Genomic DNA, 27,016 nt, shown 5'->3' with positions numbered 1-27,016 from the left:
GCCTGGGTTCATTCTGTGCTTTAGCTTTTCTGACTTTGTGTCTACACGTGCTGGATAGTTAGCTGCCTGTCTGGAGGTGCGTCGTCTTCTCCAAGGCAAGCTGGTGTGCATTATGACCTGTTTGTGTATTTTAAAAAACAACCTTTTGTGTTTTCTTGTAGCGTTCTAAAGAATGTTTTTCTTGATTTTTGCTGTCTTTGTTGTTTATTCATTTAGTCGTGTCTGACTCTTTGTGACCCCCTGGACCAGAGCACGCCAGGCACTCCTGTCTTCCACTGCCTCCCGCAGTTTGGTCAAACTCATGCTGGTAGCTTCGAGAACAGTGTCCAACCATCTCGTCCTCTGTCGTCCCCTTCTCCTTGTGCCCTCCATCTTTCCCAACATCAGGGTCTTTTCCAGGGAGTCTTCTCTTCGCATGAGGTGGCCAAAGTCTTGGAGCCTCAGCTTCACGATCTGTCCTTCCAGTGAGCACTCAGGGCTGATTTCCTTCAGAATGGAGAGGTTGGATCTTCTTGCAGTCCATGGGACTCTCAAGAGTCTCCTCCAGCACCAGAATTCAAAAGCATCCATTCTTCGGCGATCAGCCTTCTTTATGGTCCAGCTCTCACTTCCATACATCACTACTGGGAAAACCATGGCTTTAACTATACAGACCTTTGTCTCTGCTTTTTAAAATGCTGTCTTGGTTTGTCATTGCTTTCCTCCCAAGAAGCAGGCGTCTTTTAATTTCCTGACTGCTGTCACCCTCTGCAGTGATCATGGAGCCCAAGAAAGTAAAATCTCTCACTGCCTCCATTTCTTCCCCTTCTGTTTGCCAGGAGGTGATGGGACCAGTGGCCATGATCTTCGTTTTTTTGATGTTGAGCTTCGGACCATATTTTGCGCTCTCCTCTTTCACCCTCAAAAAAAGTAAAAAAATTCCTTCCAGTAGCACCTTAAAGACCAACTAAGTTAGTTCTTGGTATGAGCTTTCGTGTGCATGCACACTTCTTCAGATACACTGAAACAGAATTTGCCAGGTCCTTCTATAAAACCTCAATAAAAGGTTTTTTAATTCCTCCTCACTTTCTGCCATCAAGGTTGTGTCATCTGCATATCTGAGGTTGTTGATATTTCTTCCGGTGATCTTAATTTCTTCCGGCAATCTTAATTCCGGTTTGGGATTCATCCAGTCCAGCCTTTCGCATGATGAATTCTGCATAGAAGTTAAACAAGCTGGGAGACAATATACAGCCTTGCCGTACTCCTTATTATATTAGTATTATTAATATAATTATTATTATATTACGGTACATATAATAGTACAGTACAGTATAATCCAGCAGCAGCTGGGCGCAGAGCAGTCCTCCTCCCTGCCGCGGGGGGCGCTGTTCCTCGGAGCCCTCCGTCCTCTCTGCGCCGCCGCCGCGCCCTCTCCGCCCTCCTCCTCGGGGCCCCTTTTCGGCGCTCGCCTTCCCAGCGGCCCTCGCGCGGGCCAGCCAATCGAGCGGCGCCGGGGCGGTGGGCGTGGCCAGAAAGTTTCCTGGGCTGCCTGAGGGGCTTCGTGAGGCGCTGAGGGGAAAGCGAGCCAGGGAGCCGGGAGGAGGGCGGGCGGGCGGGCGTGGCTGGCGGCGCCCCCTCGCCGAAAGGCCCCCACCCCGCGTCTTGACCCCCATGGCGCCCCCCCGGGAGGGGCCCGGCTCCGGGGGCGGCGGCGGCGGCGCGGCGGGCTGAGGGAGGGGGGGAGGGGCAGCGGCGTCTGAGGGGGGAGGGGATGCTGTCCCGGAAGAAGACGCGCGCCGAGCTCTCCAAACCGGGCGAGGTGCAGGGCAAGTACGTGATCAAGGAGACCAGCCCTTTGCTCCGCAGTGAGTCCGCAAGCCCTTCCTTCCTCTCTCCGCCCCCCAAGGCGGGGGGTTTGGGGCTGGGGGTGTGGGGGGGGTCAGATGAACCCCGGGGGGGGGCGGCAATTCAGTACCGACATCACCTGGTCTCTTGTGGGGAGAGGCTGGGTGCTAACTTGATTAAAATACAGTGGTACCTCGGGTTACACACGCTTCAGGTTACAGACTCCACTAACCTAGAGATAGTGCTTCAGGTTAAGAACTTTGCTTCAGGATGAGAACAGAAATCGGGCTTTGGCAGGAGGCCCCATTAGCTAAAGTGGTACCTCAGGTTAAGAACGGACCTCCGGAACGAATTAAGTACTTAACCCGAGGTACCACTGTATTGAGGGGGGGGGGGAGAGACAGGTAAGCCCCACCCAGGGGCAGATTTAGGTATGATGAGGCCGCAGCTGGACCTAGCGGTCAAGGGTCCCTTTACCTTTAAGCTGCTGGAGGTAATGGGGCCCTTTATATGTCAAGCTGTCCTTCGCCCACAACAAATGGTCACTGTTTTTTGTGTTGAATATATGCAATATGTCTAGTTACAGGTAGGTAGCCGTAGTTGAAACAAAATAAGAATAATAAAAAATTCCTTCCAGTAGCACCTTAGAGACCAACGAAGTTTGTTATTGGTGTGAGTTTTCATGTGCATGCAAGAAGTGTGCATGCACACGAAAGCTAATACCAATAACAAACTTAGTTGGTCTCTAAGGTGCTACTGGAAGGAATTATTTTTTATTTTGTTTATGCTATATGGTAATTTATGGACCTAATCGGTATCTAAAGCCATTTGCACAGAACAAGTAGGAGCCTGCACGACACAAAACACTGTTGCTGTATGTAGGCTTTATTTTTATTTTTTATTTTTTTACTTTATATTTTGGAAATGTACATCCAGTTTTTTCCCCTTTAAATTTTTTGGGGCCCCCAAGAGAGTGGGGCCCTAAGCTAGAGCTTGTTTAGCTTATACGTAAATCCAGCACTGACCCCACTCCCACATAATCGATCTCAAAGACGCACCCCATTTAAATGGTCGTGTGCTTTGGGGAGGGCTGGCCCCCCTCACATATTTTATTTGGGGGTGAAGGGACCTCGGCCCCTAGGAGCTGGCTGCTATAGCTTGAGAGTGTTCTCCCCTCTTCCCCATGAATCATTTTTATTACTGCATTTACATCCCACTTTTTCCTCGAAGGAGTTCAAGGCGGCATATACAGTGGTGCCCCGCAAGACGAATGCCTCACAAGACGGAAAACTCGCTAGACGAAAGAGTTTTCCGTTTTGGAGGTGCTTCGCAAAACGAATTTCCTATGGGCTTGCTTTGCAAGACGAAAATGTATTGCGAGTTCCTGCGGGGTTTTTTCCCCTCCCCCCTTTTTCTAAGCCGCTTATCAGCTGATCCGATCAGCAGATAAGCCGCTAATAGCGCTAATCCGCTAATCCGTCAATGGGCTTGCTTCGCAAGACGAAAAAACCGCTAGACAAAGAGAATCACAGAACGGATTCTTTTCGTCTTGCGAGGCACCACTGTACATGGTTCTCTTCCCCCCACCCCATTTAATCCCCACAACAAACCTGCACGGTAAGTGAGGCTGCATCGTAGATGGAAAGGGGAACTTCCCCAGTGGCGGCGGCACCAAGGGGTCATCTGGCCCAAACAGCCACCGTCGCAGTGCAGCGCTGGGTGCAGCTGGAGCTCCCATGGCAGGTGGCCACCCAACGCCTGTGGTTCAAAACCTCCAACAGAGGAGAGCTCACCCCCTTCCCATCCGAGGAAACTGGACACCAAAGGGCTCATTAGCCCCCTCCTCCAGTGCAAAGAAAGTATCCATGGCAGGTGACCGTCCAGCCCCTCAGCGCAAAAAAACTCCCATGAAGGGGTGTGCGCAGGAATGACTTCAATCTGTGGTGGTGGGTGGGTTTATTTTTGGGAGCAGTATGGAGACCAGGGTTTGCACCGGCACTCGGAAGATTCAGGTTGCAGTCGTAGCCCTGCTGAATTCAGTGGGGTTTGTTCCCAGGTTAAAGGAGGGTTCTGGTTATCTGCGGTGTTCAGCACCTGTTTTGAATGTGTTGCAACAGTTAAAAGGAGTTAGGAATTCTGAACGACGAAGGGAGCTGAAGGTGAACACATGTATGTGCACACACACTCATAGACTCATAGAGCTGGAAGAGACCACAAGGGCCATCGAGTCCAACCCCCTGCCAAGCAGGAAACACCATCAGAGCACTCCTGACATATGGTTGTCAAGCCTCTGCTTAAAGACCTCCAAAGTAGGAGACTCCACCACAATCCTTGGCAGCAAATTCCACTGTCGAACAGCTCTTACTGTCAGGAAGTTCTTCCTAATGTTTAGGTGGAATCTTCTTTCTTGTAGTTTGGATCCATTGCTCCGTGTCCGCTTCTCTGGAGCAGCAGAAAACAACCTTTCTCCCTCCTCTATGTGACATCCTTTTATATATTTGAACATGGCTATCATATCACCCCTTAACCTCCTCTTCTCCAGGCTAAACATGCCCAGCTCCCTTAGCCGTTCCTCATAAGGCATCGTTTCCAGGCCTTGGACCATTTTGGTTGCCCTCCTCTGGACACGGTCCAGTTTGTCAGTGTCCTTCTTGAATTGTGGTGCCCAGAACTGGACACAGTACTCCAGGTGAGGTCTGACCAGAGCAGAATACAGTGGCACTATTACTTCCCTTGATCTAGATGCTATACTTCTATTGATGCAGCCCAGAATTGCATTGGCTTTTTTAGCTGCCGCGTCACACTGTTGGCTCATGTCAAGTTTGTGGTCACGTAAATGGAAACACAGCCTTGTGGCACCTTAAATCTCACCACACGTATTTATGGCGTGAACATCTTGTGGATAGACCCTGTGCTTTGTGCCTGAAGTGCAATCCTAAGTTGGCACACATGGCTGCAGGGCAGGCAGTGGGGGACAGAGAGGGAAACCAGAGGGGAGCAAGATGCAGAAGGGCAGTTTTCCTTCCCTAAAAGCCGGATAGTGAGCATGGTAACACATACACCTCACCTTTCACTATTTTGCTTTTTTGTACTTTCCGCCGTAGGTTTGTTTTGCATTTGATTTCCCTTTGTATTTTTTCCATTATTCATTTACATACATACATACAACCCCAGTGTAATTTACACTCTAGGGCAGGGTTAGCCACCTAATGTGGTGTCCTCCAGATGTTTCAGACAACAGTGACCATCATTCCTGGCTATTGGCCTTTCTGCCTTAGACTGATGGGAGTTGTAGTTTCCAGCATCTGGAGATCACCACAGTGGCAGCTAATGGAATGGGGTGAAGGAGGTTCCAGGGGGTGGGGATTTTGACAGGGCTGGGAGATCTTTTGGGGGCCAAGGACTTGCCTTACCCTAGTGGAAAGCTATTGGGGACCAGATTCTGGTTGTATCCTGAAAATTGCTTGACTACTTTTTGGATATTTGCAAGAAGAGATTTCTGCCGAGATATTTCCCCTCTGCTTTGAACCTGTTTATAGAACTTACCAACCAATTCCTACATGAAATGCCTCCCAAAGTCAGTGTACAATAAAATCCTGTAAAGAGAATTGTTACTACCATGTTTCAATTCTGCCTCTCCCAGACATGTAGTAATTTTAAAAATTCAATGAAATAATGTGCCTACTTTGACCTACTTTCAATTTTTACTGCAATGCTCTGTTGCAGATCTGATGCCTTCATTCATCCGTCATGGTCCAACCATTCCAAGACGAACTGATCTCTGCCTTCTGGACCCGGGTTCTTCTGCCTACGCGGCGGGTGGGGATGGAGCAGTTTCCAGAAACCAGAGCTTCCTTCGGACTCCAGTGCAGAGGCCTCCTCACGAGATAGTGAGGCGGGAAAGCAACAGACTCTCTGCCCCTTCCTACCTTGCCAGGAGCCTGGCCGACGTCCCGCGGGAATATGGCGTATCTTCCCAGTCCTTTTTAACAGAGGCAAACTCTGTAACTGAAAACGGCGATGCCGGATCCCGTCACTATTATGACCACCACTTTTACAATGGTCAGAGGCGGCACCAGCTGGGGGATCATGCGCAGGAGGAATATAGATACTATGAACATAACACTGACCTTGTCCAAAGGATGTCACAGAATCAGGGAAGGCATAGTTCAGGCAAGTATCTGAGCTTATTTTCCAGAATTGGCCATTCCGAAGTACGGCTTTTGTGTGTACATGTGTCATACTGGTGGCAGTAAACAAGGATCTATGTGTGCATAAATACCTTTCAGCATCTCAAGCTGCCTTGAAGAGAGTGGAACTATTGGTCCATATAGGTCATTATTGTAAGGTGTGGGGGATTTTTCTTCCAATCATGTTCCAGAAGCTCCTCCTCAGAGAGAAACCAAGCTGTCTGCTGACTTCTGAGGCAAGGCCATGGGAGCATTCACAAATGCCTGGTGACCTGTGTGTGTTTCTGTACTTTCTTCTCGAAGGGACATTCTGTGAATGGTTTTTAAATACAGCCAGGGCAATGTTTGCAAACTTGCAATTTGCAGGAAAAGGAAAGTGGGCGAGAGAGATGGAAAAACACAGGCCTTTTTTATATGCAGTTGAAATGTTGAGTGTTATCTTAGTTTCCTCAGAAAACTGGTGATTTTGTTCTTGAAGAGTGAGGGGGCATTTGGCCTTTGAAGTTGAGTGAGAAGACATCAGATGTTTGCCTTGGAATGTGACTCTTCCTGGGCGTGACAGCATTCCGGATCACATTTTTCATGTGGTTTACTTGTGTTTACTGAAGGAAGCTCATCAGACAAAGTGAAATTCTTGAGTAGCGCTGGTGGAATCACAGTACTGGGCACAGCATAAAGACTCTCAAGCTCTAAAATGTGGTATTTATGTTGTAAACATAAACAGATTGATATGTAGGCATGTCATACTTTCCCCCAGTTTCCTTGGTTATGAAACGCATTGCGTTCAAGTTGACCATCTTGTGCAGATTGCAGAGGGGAAAATAAATCTGCAGGCAAGAATGTCAAAACTTTAGGGTTACTGACCTCAAATATGAAACTCCGCTTTTGAGAAAGAGATGCTTTTCTCTCAGAAGGCTTTTTATTATTATTATTAGAAGAAGAAGAAGAGAGGCTGAGCTCCAAAGAGTTAGAGACTGGTTCTGTGCCATGGAAAATTAAATGCCTGTGCATTTGACTGTTCTATAATGTTTAATTTTGGTTTGTTTTAGGAATGATACTTGGTGTATATAGCTTATTCAGATTAGCAGGGGGGAATGTCGAGTCTGCAAACCAAATAACCCCTATCTGTTTCCTGTGGCCTCCATTAATCTGCCACCCCACCAAACTCCCACTGATTGGCAGGAGAGAAGTTTTTGAAGAACATGAGCTCATAGGCCTCTGCTGGTGGGAGTGGCTTGGTTGTGGAAATGGAGTTGGAAGCTGGTAGGCTGCCTGGCTGCCAGCCACCATGGAGTGTACATGATGGCAGAGAGGGGAAAAGCCAAGCCACAGATGACGCAGCTTCTTGAAGGCCTTCACTTAAAGCAGTTTGTTGGCATGAGAGACAGTAATATGCTCTAGTGAAGTAGCAGGAGGCTGTGCTGGACGGGAGATTTGGGATGCAAACCCCACATTTAAGGAAAGGAAACTTGCGTCCTTTAGAGGAAGGAGAAGGTAGTTGTGTTTTAGCATTGGCTGAAACAATTGTGTATGAGCAGGCAACAATTTGGCTTTGGCAGCAGCTGAAAAATTATAGGTCTACTCCAAAGAAACACAGAACAGGGTAGAAGTCGATGAGGAAGCAAAGGGAAAGGGCTGCAGCTGGAGCTTGCTGGAGACAGACTGGGGGGTGTAGTGATCCCATTAAAGACATACTTGGGAAAGCGTCTTATCCGGACCCATTGCAATCGGATGCAGCCCCAAAACGTCCTTCCTCACCTTGGTTGGTGACCTTTGTTCAGAGACGGGCAGGGAGAGTGAAACCCTTTTGGCTCTTACTGATCACAACTTTCAATACTGTTGACCAAGCCATGCTTCTGGAGCAGCTCCCGAGTCTGGGAACTTGTGGGCACTTTGTTAAAATGGTTCCATTCCGGCCTCTGAATCTGGTTTCAGAGTGTAACAGTTGGGGATCTACCCCTTGGTGCCTTGGGAGCTTGTTTCTACAGTTCCCCCAAGGTTTATCTTTCCCCTCTGCGTGGAGCCACTGGGAGGTGTCATCAGGGTATTTGGAGTGACATGTCAGCTACTATACTGATGATACCCATCGCTGTCTCTTGGTGCGTCTGAATCAGGAGAGGCAGTGGTAGTGCAGGTGGTAATGGGCTGGTTGTGGACCAGTAAATTGAAGCTGAATCCAGCCAAGATTGAAGCACAGGTTCTTGAGCCTAGGAATTTGGGAGACGGCTAGTTCCCTTCAGGGTTGCAGGGCTCTCGGTGGAAAAGGCTATTTCAAGCTACAGTTGGTTCACCATCTCAGAAGCTGCAACTCGTGCAAGATGCAGCAACAAGGCTGCTGGCAAATATTTCTAGCTGGGTACGGACCACACTGCTTTTGGAAGAGAAACCTTAGGAAGAACTTTCTGACAGTAAGAGCTGTTCGATAGTGGACTACCTGGGAAGGTGGTGGACTCTCCTTCCTTGGAGGTTTTTAAGCAGAGCTCCAGGATGCTTGAGCTGTGATTCCTGCATTGCACGGGGTTGGACTAGATGACTCTTACAGTCCCTTCCAACTCTACCGTTCTACGAATCTGTGATTGGTTGCCAATTCACTACTGAGCCCGGTTTAAAGATGCTACCATTGAAATATGAAGCCCCAAATACAGTGAACCCTCTGGATACAAAATTAATTCGTTCCGGGGGTCCATGCACACCCGAAAAATCCGTATCCAGAGGCACAGCTTCTGCGCGATAGAGCGCTTCTGCGCATGCGCGAGTGGCAAAACCTGGAAAAATACTTCCCGGTTTACCGCTTTCGCAACCCAAAGTTTACGTTACTTGAGAATAATGTAACCCGAGGGTCTGCTGTATCTGAAAATATGAACCTGTATCTGAAAATATGAACCTCCCAAATGAACCTGCTTGCCTGTTAAGGTCAGCAGGGGAAGCTCTGTTGGTAGCACTGCTACCCTCTGTCGTTTGAGGGGCACTTGAGAGGGAATGACCTCCCCTCTTACGCCCATCACTCTATGCTTTCCAACAGTTGGTCAAGATGCACCTCTTTACCCAGGCCTTCCCCCCCCCCATTGCTGTGCCCTGTATTCACACGAACCATTCAGGCCTCCGGCTTGTTCACATCAGGGGTGTGGAATGCCAGCTCTGCAAGCCAAATAGTTTTCATCTGCTTCCCCTGGGCCCCTTTATCTTTCTCTCCTCCCCACCATTGAGGGATCATAGCTGAAAAGCAGAGCACATGCTTTGCATGCCGAAAGTCACAGGTTCAGTCCCTGGCATCTCCAGCTGGAAAGACCTGGTAGGAAGTGATGTGCAAGGCATCTGCCTGCATTGAGAGCTGAAAGGTTGCTGCCTGCCAGAGTAGGTGAACCCAGTGGTCTTGAGTCAGTGTAAGACAGCTTGCCATGTTCCCTGGCAGCCTTGCCTCTTAAGCAGGGCTTAATTCATACCTAGAGAACGCCCTCCCATTTCCATAATCTGTCTCTTGATTTATTGGGAGGCTGGGGCTGAAAACTTGAGGCTTTCATTCCAACATTTGCTCTTGGATGTCCTGGGAAACAGATTACACAATCAAGAACCATCTTTTTTTTCTGATAAGCAGCCGTGTTATGCAATAGCTATGGGTCAAGTGTCTGTGTTTTGTCAGTCTTGAAAACATGGAATACTTCCCAATTTGAACTTCTTTGAATACTGCTCTTTCAACTGCTTATCCCCTTATCTGGCTTGGCATGTCTGTTATGTTTTGGGGTATGTTTTGATAGTTGCTATCTTCACTCTGCCTTCCATGATACCGAGTCTTCCCATTTTAAAAAGTTCTCTTTGGAGAATAGCCTTCTGTTCTGGGAGGCTGGTTCTTATGTGTACAAACCTGTGCTGAAGTGAGCTGGGATTTAGTAGCCATGTGGCACGGAGGCAGCTCCCCAACTTCCTTCTGACTTTACTAGCTAATGAACTTCTGCAAGCAAGAGGAGCATGTTGCATAGAAAGCATCAGTGTTCTCTCAAGGCAGGAATGTTTGTGAGAGGAAACGATAAATCTAGTCACGGAGAAGGGGGTGTATTGTGGAATTGATGACAATCTTTTGCTGCTTTTCTGAGGAAAAGAAGTTGTGTAACTTTGTAAGAAACCTGTTAAATGAGTGTCTGCTTTACTGATGCTGTTGTGGGTTGTTTTTTTCCCCCTCCAGGCATCGGGCGGGTGGCTGCTACATCGTTAGGAAACTTAACAAACCACAGTTCGGAAGATTTACCTCTCCCTCCTGGCTGGTCTGTGGACTGGACTCTTAGAGGAAGGAAATACTACATAGACCATAACACCAACACAACACACTGGAGTCACCCACTTGAGCGAGAGGGGCTGCCTCCAGGGTGGGAGCGTGTGGAATCAGCTGAGTTTGGTGTGTACTACGTCGACCACATCAATAAAAGAGCACAGTACAAACACCCCTGTGCCCCCAGGTAAGTTGTCTGTGGGCTTCCCTTGGGAGTTTCAACCAATGCCTTAGGCTGCAATTCTGTGACCACTTACCTGGGACTTATCCCCATTGAACTCTGTGTCAGGCCTCTGAATAACCCTGTAAGAGAATGAACCTCAAATGCCTTACTGCTAGCACGCATGAAGGACTTTCACTGGTTTCCAGCTCCTAAGGAAGAGTGGAAAAGAACCCAACATCAGATCACCAATCGCAGAACTTTGAGCCTCCATTAGCAAAGTCTGCCAAGGGTAGATGTCAGAGCACACAACACATAGGTAGTGCTCAGCACTTGCTCTCTACTTCCATGACAGGCAGTGCAGAGCCATTGACTGCTTAAATCCTTCGTTTTTCTGGCTTCTCACCTGTTGAGACACACCCCAGAGACATGGCTAATCCCAGACTGGCAGATACAAGAATTTATACTACAAATGCATTGGTGTTCGTCTAAGTGGTGGAATTCGCAAGATTTAACACACCCACCTTTTAAACATAGATAAGCTTTGTGGCACAGATCTCTCCATCCAAATCTGATAGACTAAACTCCCAAGTATGGGTATGTGTGCTTTGAAGTTGGCTTTCAGAGTGTCGTCAAGCTGTATTCAGTCAAATCGTTGCACCGGCACTAGCCAGCACAGGGATTCCTTTTAACACAGTGGGACTTCCCTCCTCTCTTCCCCCCTGCACCCTTCCCAGATTAGCCCTGGAGAGTTGGGGGAACTCCAATACAACCTTTTTTACCAAAGTATGGGTTGATCCCTGGGCTGGCACTGTTGTGCCTTGCTTTGCATTTCCTAAATCAGCAACACACAAAAAAAGAAAACTGCAATGGGAATTTGCTCACTCCAAGTTTCTGCACCCCAGCCTAAGATAGCTGCTGTTACCATTTTTGGTGTTGAAGTGACTCATTTGATCTTTGCTGTCTCTCTGTGCAGCGTTCCCCGTTACGATCAACCACCTCCGATGACATATCAGCCACAGCCAGCCGAGAGGAGCCAGCCTATCCTTGTGCCTGCGAATCCATACCACACTGCGGAGATCCCAGATTGGCTGCAGGTCTATGCCAGGGCTCCTGTAAAGTGAGCATTAAGCACTTGTCTTATGAACTTCGAATTTTTATTTCTGCCCAGTGGTGGGCAATTCATTGACTATAAGCCTGTATTTTTTAAAAAAAATGGAGGCATATTGTTTGGGACATCTTGAATGTATCCAGAACGTTAAGCTTAAGTTTGTGTAGCATCTTAAAAATAAATTATATGCTCTTAATATAATCGGTATTGGCTGGTTATCCAAAGTAGCATAAGAACATAAGACCTCTGGATTAGACCAGAGGTTCATCTTGTCCAGAATCCTGTTCTCACAGTGGCCTGTTTTAAGGTAATGTCCAGAAAATTCCTTGTTATTGTTGTCTACTGGCCAGGAGGGCTCTGTTGTGCCTCCACCGTCAGAGGCAGCAATGCATCTTAATACCAGTTGCTGGAATCCACAGGAAGGGAGGGAGAATGTCCTTGTGCTCAATAATAATAATAATTTATTATTTGTACCCCACCCATGTGCCTGGGTTTCCCCAGCCACTCTGGGCGGCTTCCACAGAGACCAAAAATACACTAAGATGTCACACATTAAAAACTTCCCTGAACAGGGCTGCCTTAAGATGTCTTCTGAATGTCAGGTAGTTGTTTATCTCTTTGACATCTGATGGGAGGGCGTTCCACAGGGCGGGCGCCACTACTGAGAAGGTCCTCTGCCTGGTTCCCTGTAACTTTGCTTCTCGCAGAGAGGGAACCACCAGAAGGCCCTCAAAGCTGGACCTCAGTGTCCAGGTAGAATGGTGGGGGTGGAGACGCTCCTTCAGGTATACTGGACCGAGGCCGTTTGGGGCTTTCAAGGTCAGCACCAACACTTTGAATTGCGCTTGGAAACGTACTGGGAGCCAATGAAGGTCTTTCAAGACCGGTATTATGTGGTCTCGGCGACTGCCCCCAGTCACCAGTCTAGCTGCCGCATTCTGGATTACAGTGGTGCCCCGCAAGATGAATGCCTCGCAAGACGGAAAACCCGCTAGACGAAAGGGTTTTCCGTTTTTGAGCTGCTTCGCAAGACGATTTTCCCTATGGGCTTGCTTTGCAAGATGAAAACGTCTTGCAAGTGTTCCGATTTTTTTTCGCTCCCCCCCCCCTTTTTCTAAGCCGCTAATAGCCTTTTAGCCGCTAATCCGCTAAGCCTTTAATAGCCGCTAATAGCACTAAGCCGCTAATAGGGTTGCTTCGCAAGACGAAAAAACCGTTAGACGAAGAGGCTCGCGGTATGGATTAATTTCGTCTTGCGAGGCACCACTGTAGTTGTAATTTCTGGGTCACCTTCAAAGGGAGCCCCATGTAGAGCGCATTGCAGTGGTCCAAGCGGGAGATAACTAGAGCATGCACCACTCTGGCCAGACAGTCCGTGGGCAGTCCGTCCCCCAAAAACAGTACTTCTGTCTTGTCAGGATTCAACCTGCTTCCAAGTTTTTCTCCTGACAGGAGGCTGGGTTAGATGCGCCAGCTCTGATCCAACAGGCTCTTATTTATTTATTAAATTTGTGCCCTGCCCTTCCCCCGAAGATCTCTGGGCGGTTTGCAGCATAAAGCTCTCCTTATTTTTATCCAGCGCTCGCTCAGTCGGTTACATTGTTCTCTTGTCTCTTGCAACAGATACGACCACATCTTGAAGTGGGAGCTCTTCCAGTTGGCTGACCTGGATACATACCAGGGGATGCTGAAGCTGCTTTTCATGAAGGAACTGGAGCGGATAGTGAAGCTGTACGAAGCCTACCGCCAGGCTCTGCTCACTGAGCTGGAGAACCGCAAGCAGAGGCAGCAGTGGTATGCCCAGCAGCAGCAGCAGCACGGCAAGAACTTCTGAGCTCCTTCCCTTTCGCAGCGGACTCTGAGGGCTCTTGGAATCTGAGGGGACTCTTTAAAAAAAAAAGGAGAAATCGTGAACAAGTGCTTTGGTTAAAAAGGCAGCTTCTCTCTTGTTGATCTTGCACCTTTTGTAATTACCTTCTTGTGTATCATGTTTATTGAATACAAAGGATGTTTGTTATATTGTATAAAGAAAGTTAGTTTCTTATTCTGAGAGCCAGCGTGGTGGGAAAATTCAAGAAAAGCCACGTTTTATATTATTATTATTTGGTCTGATAACCTTTTTTTCTAGCAACGGTTGTACCTTGGAGAAGAAATTTTATTTTCGAATGATGTCAGTGCAAGAAGCGCCCTGAAAGTTAGATGAAGCCTGTTTGCTGCCTTCCGGCTGCTGATCTTGCGGCCTGCCTTGCTCTGCGGCAGCTCTGTGGCCGTGGACACAGCTTTAATATGCAAAAGGTCCATATGATCTTCCATTATAAAAACATTGCAAAAATACAGTTCAGTTGGACCCAAGCAATGAATAAACGACTGCCTTATTTTGACTGTTGAGCTCATCTTTCTAGTTTGCCACAGATCCTCTCAGAAGCGTTTTGCCATATGCAGGCTGGCGCAAGTGGGCTGCGTTGAAAAGCGACTGGAGAACCGAGCCACCTGCCTTAGCCATTTGGAGCAAGTCTCACCCTAATCAAACCAGCAAAGAACGATTTTGTGAAAACTTCCATCCAGTGGTAAAGTTGCCTTTGTATCTCATTTCACATTTTGATCTGTCATCTTGCAATGTGTATGAAAGTTCTGTAACATCTGTGTCCTGTAAATCTCAGCAATCAAATAAACTTGTTTTTGTTTAAGTGGCTGGAACAAATTTATCTCTGGTTTCCACATGACACTAAGCTGCGGTTGAACGCTGCCTAGTGGCCTAACCATGGTTTAACTTGCTGCTAACAAACCACAGGCTGAAGACATGGCTTGTTGCTGTCTCATGGACCCTGGCGTGGCTTGGGATTATGTGGAAACCCAGTAGCACCCTTACTTAACCATGGTTTGTTGTCCTTGCTCAGATTGCTTGTTGTTGTTGTTGTTTAGTCGTTTAGTCGTGTCCGACTCTTTGTGACCCCCTGGACCAGAGCACGCCAGGCACTCCTGCCTTCCACTGCCTCCCGCACTTTGGTCAAACTCATGCTGGTAGCTTCGAGAACACTGTCCCCCCATCTTGTCCTCTGCCGTCCCCTTCTCCTTGGGCCCTCCATCTTTCCCAACATCAGGGTCTTTTCCAGGGAGTCTTCTCTTCTCATGAGGTGGCCAAAGTATTGGAGCCTCAGCTGCAGGATCTGTCCTTCCAGTGAGCACTCAGGGCTGATTTCCTTAAGAATGGATCGGTTGGATCTTCTTGCAGTCCATGGGACTCTCAAGAGTCTCCTCTAGCACCATAATTCAAAAGCATCCATTCTTTGGCGATCAGCCTTCTTTATGGTGCAGCTCTCACTTCCATACATCACTACTGGGAAAACCATAGCTTTTACTATACGGACCTTTGTTGGCAAGGTGATGTCTCTGCTTTTTAAGATGCTGTCAAGGTTTGTCATTGCTTTTCTCCCAAGAAGCATGCGTCTTTTAATTTTGTGGCTGCTGTCACCATCTGCAGTGATCATGGAGCCCAAGAAAGTAAAATCTCTCACTGCCTCCATTTCTTCCCCTTCTATTTGCCAGGAGGTGATGGGACCAGTGGCCATGATCTTCGTTTTTTTAATGTTGAGCTTCAAACCATATTTTGCACTCTCCTCTTTCACCCTCATTAAAAGGTTCTTTAATTCCTCCTCACTTTCTGCCATCAAGGTTGTGTCATCTGCATATCTGAGGTTGTTGATATTTCTTCCGGCAATCTTAATTCCAGCTAGGGATTCATCCAGCCCATATAAATTTGCTACTAAGGCTCAAGCCAAAAGCAGATTGAAAACAAACCATGGGTTAGCATTGGGGACAAATGAGGCCACTGTTTTGTTACCTACTAGAGTGGCTAGTGCCTGTTAAGGGCAAACAGGCAGAATCGTGGGATTGTTTGTCCAGACAAACACACATGCTGATCCCATGCTTGGGTGAAGTAATTTGCTTTCTAGCCCTTAAAGTTGGAAGGTTATAGGACAGAACCTGACCATGTTCTGGCACAATGAAGGCTATCTTACAACCTTTCCCTTGAAGGCGTACCATGTAATTCCCTGTTGAAGCTAAATGTACAGCCACTTTACTTTCCAAAAGTAATTTGAGCAGAGGCCTGCCACCTTGCAATGAGACTAATATTTGAGCTGTAGACGGACAAGCACCTTTAATTGCAATTGGCGTTTAGCAGTGTGTGCACTGAAGAATTGAGGACCCTGATCCAATACAGTGGTACCTCGGGTTAAGAACTTAATTCGTTCCGGAGGTCTGTTCTTAACCTGAGATACTTTAGCTAATGGGGCCTCCCGCTGCCGCCACGCCACAATTTCTGTTCTCATCCTGAAGCAAAGTTCTTAACTTGAGGTACTATTTCTGGGTTAGCGGAGTCTGTAACCTGAAGCGTCTGTAACCCGAGGTACCACTGTATGTCAAGCGGATTTTAGGTTTGCATTTCTTAAACTCTGGACTCCAAAACTTCTTTTAAAAAGCAGCTTGTAATATGTAATAGATATTCAAAGCTGGAACCTGTTTGTTTTAGTACAGGTGGTTCAAAATACTTTTTGCTCCGGCTGAAGGGTCTATTGCATATACATACAGGTGCTTTCTCCTGATGCTGAAGGAAGCTCTGAAAGATGCAAAAGGTGACAGGATCAGCATGTAATGGGAAGGAGACGGGGTTCAGTTGGGAGTAGGTGATAATGAATTAGGGACAAATGAGGTAATTGTCTTAGGAACCAAACTTTTAATTGACAATTAAATAATAAAAACTTGATACACTCTTTATGCACTAAACAAAAATATATACAGTGAAACTCTCAAATACATGTACAAAAAAAAAATACTTCCCATCTCTTTTAACATACCATAGCAAAAGAAATATTCTTTGTAGCTTCTGAGAAGGCAGTCTTAAAGTGAATAAATTATCATTCACAGCTGCATGAAGGGAATGGTGTTAAATAAAAACCTCTTGAGTACAAATTTAAATATGTGAACGTGACATGGTGCCTCCTGAATAAGAGCCACATTCCTTTTCAGAATACTGGCCGTTGGATTAATGGCATGGGAGCTTGGATCCAGAGGAGGCTATGAATGCGTACTCGGGGATGGCAGGCTGCCACCATTGCAAAAGGAAGGTAGCAACCACTGCCTTCTCTGGCTCCAAACCTCAGTCTTGAAAAGTCCTGGGCCAGGGCCAAGTGTTCTGGAGAACCAAACCAGTAATGTATCTGCAGCAAAATTAAGTTTTAAGAAAACGAAAGTCATGCTGACTCATTCCCCCTTCAAGCAGGGCACTGTCCAAATTAAAGCAGCCACACTTAAGCCATTGGTACAAGTGAATGAGCTATCTGTTTTCCTCTGTCTTCGTTTCACGGAGTGGCAGAATCTCGTACATGGATGCAAAATGATTAACATGTTTTAACGATGTGTTTTCATGCACCTCGTGTGGAAAACAGCTGGGTTTACATTGTCTTCTTTTCCGTGCCTTCGGTGGGCTCAGCCTTCTGCGCCGTGGGGAAAGCGTGGTGATACAAATGTCTGTGTGTGGCAGCTGCACTGTAAAGTTTGTACAAAGCCTGCACACAAAAGCACAGAAAGGTTAGTGGAAAGGAGGGGGGGGTATGTTTTAAAAGATGCATTCAAAGCTCTGGAGGTGCACCTCGATTCTGCAAAAGTGCCAAAAAGTCCTACGCTCTTGGCACTGGTGGCAGAATTCAGCTCTCCTTTTTAAAAAAATATAGTTTCAAGTCTGCATATATATGCTTTAGTGTTTGTGTGTGGCCAGATAATATTGCCTATGGCCAGGGATGCCAGTTTGCTTGGTCCCTGCAACCTTGCTCTTCCTATTGCTGGCAGAAGCAAAATAATTAATGCAAAACATGAGGTAAAGGGACCCCTGACCGTTAGGTCCAGTCACGGACGACTCTGGGGTTGCAGCGCTCATCTCGCTTTATTGGCCGAGGGAGCCGGCGTACAGCTTCCGGGTCATGTGGCCAGCATGACTAAGCCGCTTCTGGAGAACCAGAGCAGCGCACGGAAACACCGTTCACCTTTCCACCAGAGCAGTACCTATTTATCTGCTTGCACTCTGACGTGCTTTTGAACTGTTAGGTTGGCAGGAGCTGGGACTGAGCAACAGGAGCTCACCCTGTCATGGGGATTCAAACTGCTGACCTTCTGATCGGCAAGCCCTAGGCTCTGTGGTTTAGACCACAACGCCACCCGCGTCCCTATAAAAACATGAAAAAGTGCAACATAAATAGGGCAAAGCAAGCCAATCAATTATATAATCTGCGTAACTTCTAGTAGCTTCAGAATTCTGTCCTTATTTGAGTTTGGGTTATAACTCACTTAATATTTTCAGCTACGGCGTGGAACCTGTTGGATTAGAGCTCCAGCATCCTGCTGCCTATTTGCATGAAGCAGACCATCACAGTGGGCTAGGTTTAAGCTGCTAGAGTTTATTCCTGCCTCTGCATGGTCTCCCAGCTGTCACTGTAATTCTAGGTGGGCTTCTCCTCTTCCCCAACTTCAAAGCACTGGGGCTTTTCGTACGAAAGAGCTCCCGACTGCCATGATCGCGTGATCAACAGGATGTCTAGCTGTCACTGTAATTCTAGGTGGGCTTCTCTTCTCAACAGCTTGGGCAGAAGGGCAGAATGCACCAAGGAAGACAGCGGTTTCCCTTCAGCTAAAGGCAGGCACAGAACATGCCAGCCTAACACCACAGGTGTGGTAGGAAGGAGAGAGAACCTGCTGCAGTTTAGGATTGAGGCCAAGTCTATGGATCAGGCATCTGATATTCTGTGTCACAATTCTCATTTCTGTGAAAACAGAAATGCTGTTTTTGCACGGCAAGCTTCCCCAGACGCACCCGGGGTTCAGTCCCGCAAAAAGCCACCATCTCACACAAAGCAGCACACTCAGCAAGCGTGGATTTTTGGATTTCAACTCCAGTGCGACAGCCCTGAAATCAGGCAGTGCCAACCTGGTTGTGCTCGTGGCTGAGCCTAGGCTAAGAAAGGAATGGTTTCACCCTGCCGGAAGCGACATGGCCCACTGCCATCAGGGTTAGCAAACAAGCAACCTCTTAACTGTGGTGCATAAGCATCTATCAGCAAATCCCAAAGGCAGAAAAAAGACCTCAAGTGTCCTTAATCTGAACTTGTCACATTTTTCTGGGGTTTTCTGCAACGGCGTCTAAATGATTGCTAGAAACTTGCTAACTACCAAAAGCAACTAGAGTAGCCTTCCAAACCTGGTGCCCTCCTAATAATTTAGACTACATCTCCCATCAGTCCCAGCCAGCACAGTTCCAGCTGCTACTGCTAGAACGCACCATGCACACTTATGGTTAACATCAAAACGACCTTGACAGATTAGAGAACTGGGCAAAAACAAACAAGATGAATTTTAACAGGGAGAAATGTAAAGTATTGCACTTGGGCAAAAAAAATGAGAGGCACAAATACAAGATGGGTGACACCTGGCTTGAGAGCAGTACATGTGAAAAGGATCTAGAAGTCTTGGTTGACCACAAACTTGACATGAGCCAACAGTGTGACGCGGCAGCTAAAAAAGCCAATGCAATTCTGGGCTGCATCAATAGGAGTATAGCATCTAGATCAAGGGAAGTAATAGTGCCACTGTATTCTGCTCTGGTCAGACCTCACCTGGAGTACTGTGTCCAGTTCTGGGCACCACAGTTCAAGAAGGACACTGACAAACTGGAACGTGTCCAGAGGAGGGCAACCAAAATGGTCCAAGGCCTGGAAACGATGCCTTATGAGGAACGGCTAAGGGAGCTGGGCATGTTTAGCCTGGAGAAGAGGAGGTTAAGGGGTGATATGATAGCCATGTTCAAATATATAAAAGGATGTCACATAGAGGAGGGAGAAAGGTTGTTTTCTGCTGCTCCAGAGAAGCGGACACGGAGCAATGGATCCAAACTACAAGAAAGAAGATTCCACCTAAACATTAGGAAGAACTTCCTGACAGTAAGAGCTGTTTGAGCTGTTCAACATGGGAAGGGCTTGCTGGATCAGGCCAATGGCCCACCAAGTCCAGCATCTTGTACTCACAGTGGCCAATCAAAGGCCTCTTCCGGCAAGCAGTTTTCCCCTCCTGTGGCTTCCAACATTCATAAGTATCGCTGCCTCCAATACACAATTTCAGCTTGGTTTCAGCTACCACTACCTGGGAACAGCAGTTCCCATTCAACGTTGAGCCCACCAGAGAACTTGAGCGCTCCAGGATCAGGCCAGCCAGAAGCTTGTTCAATGCTGCTGAAGGATCATAGGACGCTTTCTTATATACAGAGTCAGAGCACTGCCAGGCTTTCAGACAGGAGACAAACCTCAGCTTTACCTGGGAACTGGGAACCTGGGGCCTTTTGTATGCAAGCAGAGCCTCTGCCACCGAGCTATGGCCCTTACCCAAGGCCTCCTGCCTAGAATTGCAGGAAGCGAGAAGGGAGGCTGTCAAGCCCTGGACAGGTCGCAGGAGATGCACAATGGGGCTGTGCAATCAACGCCCTGGGCCAAAAATTGTGCAGGAGGCGCGTCTTGCAAGCCAGGAAGTCCCGAAGCAAAGCAAGCTTCCCTGCCTTCCCTTCCCCACTTGGACAAAGGAGGCAGGAAGTTGAAGCATTTAAGCACCCCAAATATAGCACAGTTTGCACACACAGACGGACACTGGCAGAAAGGCAGCTGCTGCTACATAAAGAGTAATGGGCTTACCTCATTCGTATTTCCCTGCAGGTAAGGCAGTTGAAGGGGGAAAAAACACAAGGTGAGAGAAAGAAGACATGTGCAGTCTCCTCTAGACCTCTGTCCGCTTAAGGGCACCCTGGCGAAAAATTTTGACACTCCTTCCTCCACCCCCTCCCTGCTATCTGAACCCTTGTAAAGAGTCATGGCATCAGACCAAGTTGCACAGCCTTCATCCAGCCCTGTGCCTTCTGGACAGGGTTCGGACTACAACTCCCATCAGTCACAGCCAGCACAGCTGTATGATGCTGTAGCTGCTGTAAGCACAGTTGTGCTGCCTGGGATGATGGGAGTTGTAGTCCAAACCATGCAGAAGGGCACCAGGGTTGGGGAATGGCTGACTGTGCTGAAAATGGGCCTCCTGGTACAAATTCTGCCACCTTTTTCACTGGAGGTTTACTTTTATTCATTCTTGTTTTGGATATCTTTTTGTGGTCGCTAAATACTGTCATGGTGATTCCACTTTCGGACATCTGATGCTTCAACTGTCAGGAAAGTCGGGAGACAACAATTTGTCAAATATACACAGATGTTATAAATACTTCTATTAGTTCTGGGCAAAGTTTTGTTGGCATTAATTTTACAGCAGGTGTTGGTGGGAAGGCTTCTTTTTAAAAGTTCATTTTCTCTTAGGCATAAATACAATGTGGTTGAGAACTTCTTCTTTTTTAATGAGGAGAGGGATAACCCTCCCACACACGATATCAATAATAACCCCGGAGACTGTGTTCTACCATTGCAAAACGTTTTCTCCAGGAACACAGACAGAGTTGGTGCGGCTTTTAAAAGGGGGCAAAAAGAATCTCTTGGCCACCTCTGACTTAAGCCTAAGATGAAAATGAATTTGCTCCCCACCCTCCAAATTTTCAAAATATCTCCCCGCCAACTTTCACGGGAGCAGAATGGTCCTGTGGAAATGGGAAGAGGTGGGGAGGCATTTATTCCAGTTCTAATTTATACCCCACCTTTTCAGGAGTCGTGACCAAAAGCACATGAGCAACTGAACCGCTCTTGGTGTCTGAACTGAAAAGCGTTTTAGAAGCCTTTAATAAACATGAGACCTTCTGCATGCAAATGATGTGCCCCTGACCAATAGCAGCTCTCCAACTTTTCAGACTGGAGTTTCACCCAGTGCCCCCTGGAGATGCCAGGCACTGAATCGGGGCCTTCTGCATTCAAAGCAGCTGCCCAGCGCTGAGCTACGGTCCTTCTGTTGGCGATGAGTATTGACTACCACCAGCCGCTGGCAGGCAGCTCCTCCTCCATGGATTTGCCTGGTCCTTTTTTAAAGCCACACTCCTGGCAACCATCCCAGCCTCCCATGCAGATAAACTGATTCCCCATTTTAGAAGTGCAACCTCCTTGTGGACATCCTAGTAAATAAGGTTCACTGGATGACTCCGACGCTCTAAAATTTCTCTGACTTCTCACTCTTCACCATTCATACTTTGGTCGGCCTCTGCCCTCACCCGACAAAGCTGAGTTTTCCCCTTGTACTTAAACCTATCTCCCTCCCTTCTCCTAACCCCACGGGGGGCTTCCAGGTGAACCATTTATTGAGCAGGGAGATTAGACAACATTGGCTATTCAACGAGCAATTATTCTGATCTGTTTGCAGGGAGGTTAGACAGCGTTTCATCACAGCAAGCATTACCCCAACGCATTCCAGAGTATTTCCCCATTACCTTCCTTCCTGCAAAAAAAACCCCCCAATCTTTTGGGGGAAGCAGGTTTGTTAAGCAAGACTCCCCCCAATCTACTATTTACAGTGGTGCCCCGCAAGATGAATGCCTCGCAAGACGGAAAACTCGCTAGACGAAAGAGTTTTCCGTTTTGGAGGTGCTTTGCAAATCTCCTATGGGCTTGCTTCGCAAGACACGACAATGTCTTGCGAGTTCCTGCTGGTTTTGTCCCCCCCCCCTTTTTCTAAGCAGCTAAGCCGCTTATCAGCTGATCCGATCAGCAGATAAGCATCTAAAAGCCGCTAATAGTGCTAATCCGTCAATGGGCTTGCTTCGCAAGACGAAAAAACCGCTAGACAAAGAGAATCACAGAACGGATTCTTTTCGTCTTGCGAGGCACCACTGTATATTATTGCCTGTCTATACAGCTGTCCTCTATGCATTCCCACACCTCTTGGGACACCGTTGTCCAACCTGGCATGGCAGCGCCCAAGATGGAGCAGGAGGCTTTCGTCTACGTTTGAATGCCCTTAAGATGCCATTCTGAAGGTAGATGGCGGACCAAACCTCTGAAGATACTGTGGCCCCATTTGGCGGGACAGTCGCCAAGATGAAGGAGCAGGTCTCGGCCTATATTTGGATTCCGTCAGAAATAAAGATGGCAGACAGAACCATGTAAAACTGCGCTGATTTTAAAAATGCACTGACTTATTTTGGTTTCTTAGTCTTCCCATGAAACGCCGGGCTCTTCTCTCTAGCCAGCTATAAATGTGGAAGCTGAATTTGTTGGTGTGTGACTGAATCCCGCCTGGAAACAGCCAGCCTGGAAGTGCCCAAGGCTGCCAGTTGCTGGCCATGGGCAGCCTGTTCTGCTGTCAGGGACTGGGCAAGGAGGAATGGTGGAGATCGCCTCCCCAGCCTGAACCTTCCAGAGAAGAAGGAGACAGTTCCGAATTACAACGGGTTTGAAGGAGGTTACAGCTCAAAGGCAGATGGGGGGGGGGGCTGGGAAATAACGGAAGAGGAGGAAGAACAAGAAGCACCAGGGGAGAAACAGCTGATGGACTCAGTGTCTTTAGAAAGCATTCCAGACCCCCTGCTCTCCCAGAACACGGCGTGCCTTGAAAGTAGGAGAGCAGAGGGCTCAGAGGCAAAAGGCGCTTTTCAGCACCGTAGAGATGACTCGTGAGAAGTGGGAGGGACGCAGGGAGTGGGGCTACACTTGGAGCAACGCCATTGAGGCTGCATTTCTAAGCCTCTCTCTGTGACTACTGAATAAAAAGCAACTGGTAAGAACTCTCCTGTCTTGTCCACTCCTGGCAACCCACCGTTGAGGAGTTTGGATACTCTGACGCCTGACATCTGCTCACCTGGTCCCAGAGCGCTGCGGCCACTTGGTCTATGACGGCGCCCAGCTCCCTGTACTCCCCTGAGTACCTAATGTAGGCCCAGGTGCAGAGGGTGATCAGGGTCAGGCCCATGATCATATTGCACAGGCTGGCTATGATGTCCAAGCCGATGAAGCCGGTCACCCCGGCAATGACGTAGGTGATGAAGATGACCACAAAGAGCGTGGCGGGTGTGCGGGCGGCGTGGAAGATGTTCTTGCTGTCGTTGTGCTTGATGTACTGGACGTAGAGCTCGTCGATCTCGGCTTCCAGCTGCTGGAGGTAGCGGCGGCTGAACTCCTCGCCCCCCATCTTCTTCACGGACCGGAACTGCCGCACCGCCTCCTCCTTCAGCTCCAGGTGTTTGCTCTGGAGGTCGCTGGGCGCCAGGAAGGGCTTGTCGCCTCCACACACCTGCAGGTTCACGGTTTCTGCATTAATTCACAAGGCCCTGAGCTACAGGGGCCCCAAATATCTAAAGCAGCCTTTCTCAACCTGTGGGTCACCAGGTGTTGTTGAACTACAACTCCCATCACCCCTAGCTAGCAAGGCCAGAGCTCGGGGTGATGGGAGTTGTAGTCTAATAACATCTGGGGACCCAAAGGTTGAGAACCGGTGATCTAAAGGATTGCCCGATTCCTTACGCTGCACCCCAATAATAATATAACATACCCCGCCCATCTAGCTGGGTTTCCCCAGCCACTCTGGGCAGCTCCCAACAGAATATTAAAAAACACGATAAAACATCAAACGTTCAAAACATCCCTAAACAGGGCGGCCTTCAGATGTCTTCTAAAAGTCAGATAGTTGTTTATTTTCCTGACATCTGTTCCACAGGGAGGGCGCCACTACCGAGAAGGCCATCTCACTTCTCGTAGAAGGCCCTTGGAGCTGGACCTCAGTTTCCAGGGTGAACGATGGGGGTGGAGACACTCCTTCAGGTATACTGGAGTGAGGCCATTTAGGGCTTTAAAGGTCAGCACCAACACTTTGAATTGTGCTCAGAAACGTCCTGGGAGCCAATGTAGGTGTTATATGGTCCTGGTGGGCACTGCCAGTCATTAATCTAGCTCCCCACCTGCCTCTGAGCAGAGGCGAATTTAGAGCAGTGAGATCGGTTCTGCCGCGCTGGGCACTGAGCCTAGGGGTGCCCCAGGGCCTAGTGCAATGGTCCCCAATTAGCTATGTACTGCAGACCCCCTATTTTTGAAAAGCCAAGCCATAGACCCCCATATCTGAATATTTTGATATGGTGACACAAACGCTTGGGACCACCAGTTAGGACCCATTGATGTAGTGAATTGAGCAGAAGAGAAGGCGAGATGCAGTGGCACACACTGAACTTTGGCCTCGCCTGGGGCGCTGCTGAAATCTGAAAGACCAAAGTCCGCCTGTGCCTTGGGGCTCAGTTGGCCTTTATCAGGGACCCAGCTTGCAGCATAGCAGGCATTCTGCAATCGTTGCAGCATCCGGGCTATGAAAAGAGGGCATCCCCACATAAGGGGCATTGCAGTAATCAAGGCTTGGGGTTACCCATGCATGGATCACTGTGGTCAGGCTGCCCCCGTCTAGAAATGGCTGCAGCACTCCTAAGAAATCTCACTTGGGTCTCTAGTGGGTCTCTGAGAATCCTCCGGAAAAATAATCTCTCAAAGGACCTGCTGATGGCAGTTTACCATTGTACTGTTGAGCATGTATTAACTTATGGTCTGTGTGTGTGGCTTGGGAGCTGCACGGTCAGGGGAAAAACAATGCTGTCCAGGGTTGTAAAGACTACGGAGAGAATAACTGGGTGCATTCTTCCCACGTTGGATCAGATCTATGCTTCCAGGTGCCATAAGAAAGCTGTAGAGATAGTGCAGGATAGTGCGCACCCCGGAAATGATCTCTTTCAGCTTCTGCCTTCTGGAAGAAGGTCCAGGGTTATAAAGACTAGGACTAGCTGCCTGAGAAACAGTTTCTATCCAAATGCGATTTTGGTTTTAAACGCAGCGTAAGGTAGTCTCTGTGGGAGTATATTGTATTTAATTATGGGGTATCAGAATTTTTAGGGGGTTAACCAGGTTGAGATAGCAGGCTTGTTGGTTTTTGAATGTCTGATGTAGATTTTTTCAATTTCTTTGTTCTGTATGGGACAATGACAATAAAGATTATCGTATCTGTCAGAGCTGCTACCAGGTCCCAGCTCACATAGGACCACGCCACACAGCGTCCACTTTAAAAGAGTCTTTATTGAGTTACAGGTTTCATTTCCGAACTGCAGCGTGCAGCTCTACACCTTCTGCCCTAGGTCGGCGAAGACCCATCTGAGTCCCCGCCTCTTGCACACCAGCTTAATACCCTAGCCTTGCTCCACCTCCTTCGCCTCTCCCTACGTCTCTGGGTCCTTCTGCCCCCCTGGGACTCCTCCCTTCTACTCTCCTCTGACGCTGACCCCCCTGATCCTTCCGCTTCCTTTCGGCGGGCTTTGGGACCTGGCTCACTCTCCGGGCTGCTTACTGCTCCAGCTTCCGCTGCATTTGAACTTGGCGCGCGCGCCCAACTCTCTACTTTCCTCTTGACCGTTGCCTCGCTCTCTGAGGAGGGCGTGACCACCCCTGACTCGTGCCCTCCCTCCTGCTGACGGCCTCCGGAACCCGATGCCTGGCTGCCTTCCTCCCTGCTGCTCTCAGTCTTGAGCGTGGGTCCCGACTTCCAGCTGCTGCTCTCTGAGTCTCCTCTGTTCCCTTCCTCCTGGGGTGTCCCCCCGGATCCCCCCCTTGCTCTGCTCACTGGGGCTCCCTTTTGGGAGTCCTCTGACTCACTGCTTAGGCTTGGAGATCTCGGGTCGTCATCATCACTCATTCTCCCTTCGGCTTCCTCCCCCTCGCTCTCTGTTTCCACCCTTCTCTGCGTCTCTGCTTCTGAACCCCTGACATCCATCCCCCCCTCGAAGCCCCCCCTTCCCCCCTCCCCGCTGTCAGGTGTGGGTGCTGGGTGCTCCATCATCATGGGAGGGAATGCTGGATACAGGTCGCTCCCCGTGGGTGGCCGCCAACTGAAGACCTCCGAGTCTTCCCCCTCGCGGTCGTCGACGTTGACTTGTTGCTCTTCCATCTCTGTACCGCCGTGCTCGAACCCGAGGTCCTCCCCGAACACGTCCATGTCAGTCTCTGCGTCGGTCGCTCGACCTGGCATCTCCAGCCACTTCCTGCGCCATTGCTCCTCTGGTCGATCGTCCCACCAATACGAGTTGCCTGATGCCGAACCTGCCGGTGAACCTTCTGGGGAACGGGTGCTCCGTGTGGGTTCCCCTTCTGAGTCGAATCCATGGAACGTGCTGGAAGAAAGAGTGGGTGTGAACAACCAGTCGTCGAAGAAGCTCGCTGGCATGGGTTTGTGTGGGAAGAGGGCATGAAACTCGTCCTTGAGCAGGGGTTCCTCCAAAGCGTAGTCTGGTACCCAGCTATTGGCGCTGGCCCGGGTGCCCTCTCTGGCTAAGAGGTATTCGACTCCCTCTTCCCCCCATCTGGAGTCCAAAATCTCCGTGACCTCGTTGATGTGGTCCTGGTGCTTCACCCCCCGCGTCTCCGTCCGTTCCCGGAGCGGACTTGGCGCCGTCCCTGGCTCCTGGAACCTGTGAGGTGCCTTGTAGG

At 48.7% G+C, this 27,016-nt stretch overlaps 2 protein-coding genes across 4 annotated transcripts in view; one reads left to right on the top strand and one right to left on the bottom strand.

The window, feature by feature from the left end:
* The first annotated feature begins 1,682 nt into the window (after positions 1–1,682).
* SAV1 (salvador family WW domain containing protein 1) lies at positions 1,683–13,417 on the top strand. Its single transcript, XM_082218931.1, has 5 exons — positions 1,683–1,847; positions 5,554–6,000; positions 10,198–10,468; positions 11,418–11,561; positions 13,176–13,417. The coding sequence occupies exons 1-5, from the start codon at positions 1,754–1,756 to the stop codon at positions 13,384–13,386; spliced, it is 1,167 nt and encodes a 388-aa protein (XP_082075057.1). The 5' UTR covers positions 1,683–1,753; the 3' UTR covers positions 13,387–13,417.
* A 2,847-nt stretch (positions 13,418–16,264) lies between these two features.
* Positions 16,265–27,016, bottom strand: part of ATL1 (atlastin GTPase 1) — a 42,311-nt gene continuing 31,559 nt past the window's right edge. The window contains exons 12-14 of one of the 3 annotated variants that reach the window (XM_082218075.1): positions 23,322–23,795; positions 20,282–20,296; positions 16,265–17,119 (exon numbers count right to left, since the gene is read on the bottom strand). In XM_082218075.1, coding sequence (XP_082074201.1) covers positions 17,006–17,119; positions 20,282–20,296; positions 23,322–23,795 — 603 coding nt within the window. In that variant the 3' untranslated portion in view covers positions 16,265–17,005. The remainder of the gene's footprint in view (positions 17,120–20,281; positions 20,297–23,321; positions 23,796–27,016) is intronic. The other 2 variants (XM_082218076.1, XM_082218077.1) reach the window with 2 other exon arrangements.

This window comes from Podarcis vaucheri, assembly GCF_965113315.1.
Source record: "Podarcis vaucheri genome assembly, chromosome: 1".
NCBI lineage: Eukaryota > Metazoa > Chordata > Lepidosauria > Squamata > Lacertidae > Podarcis > Podarcis vaucheri.
This window is presented reverse-complemented; position numbering and strand designations above follow the sequence as displayed.

Bases quoted from the DNA above. Each gene is read 5' to 3' on its own strand.
- SAV1 (XM_082218931.1), top strand. From the start codon at position 1,754: ATGCTGTCCCGGAAGAAGACGCGCGCCGAGCTCTCCAAACCGGGCGAG. The intron at 6,001-10,197 runs GCAAGTATCTGA...TTCCCCCTCCAG, and splicing joins TCAGGGAAGGCATAGTTCAG to GCATCGGGCGGGTGGCTGCT. The intron at 11,562-13,175 runs GTGAGCATTAAG...CTCTTGCAACAG, and splicing joins TATGCCAGGGCTCCTGTAAA to ATACGACCACATCTTGAAGT.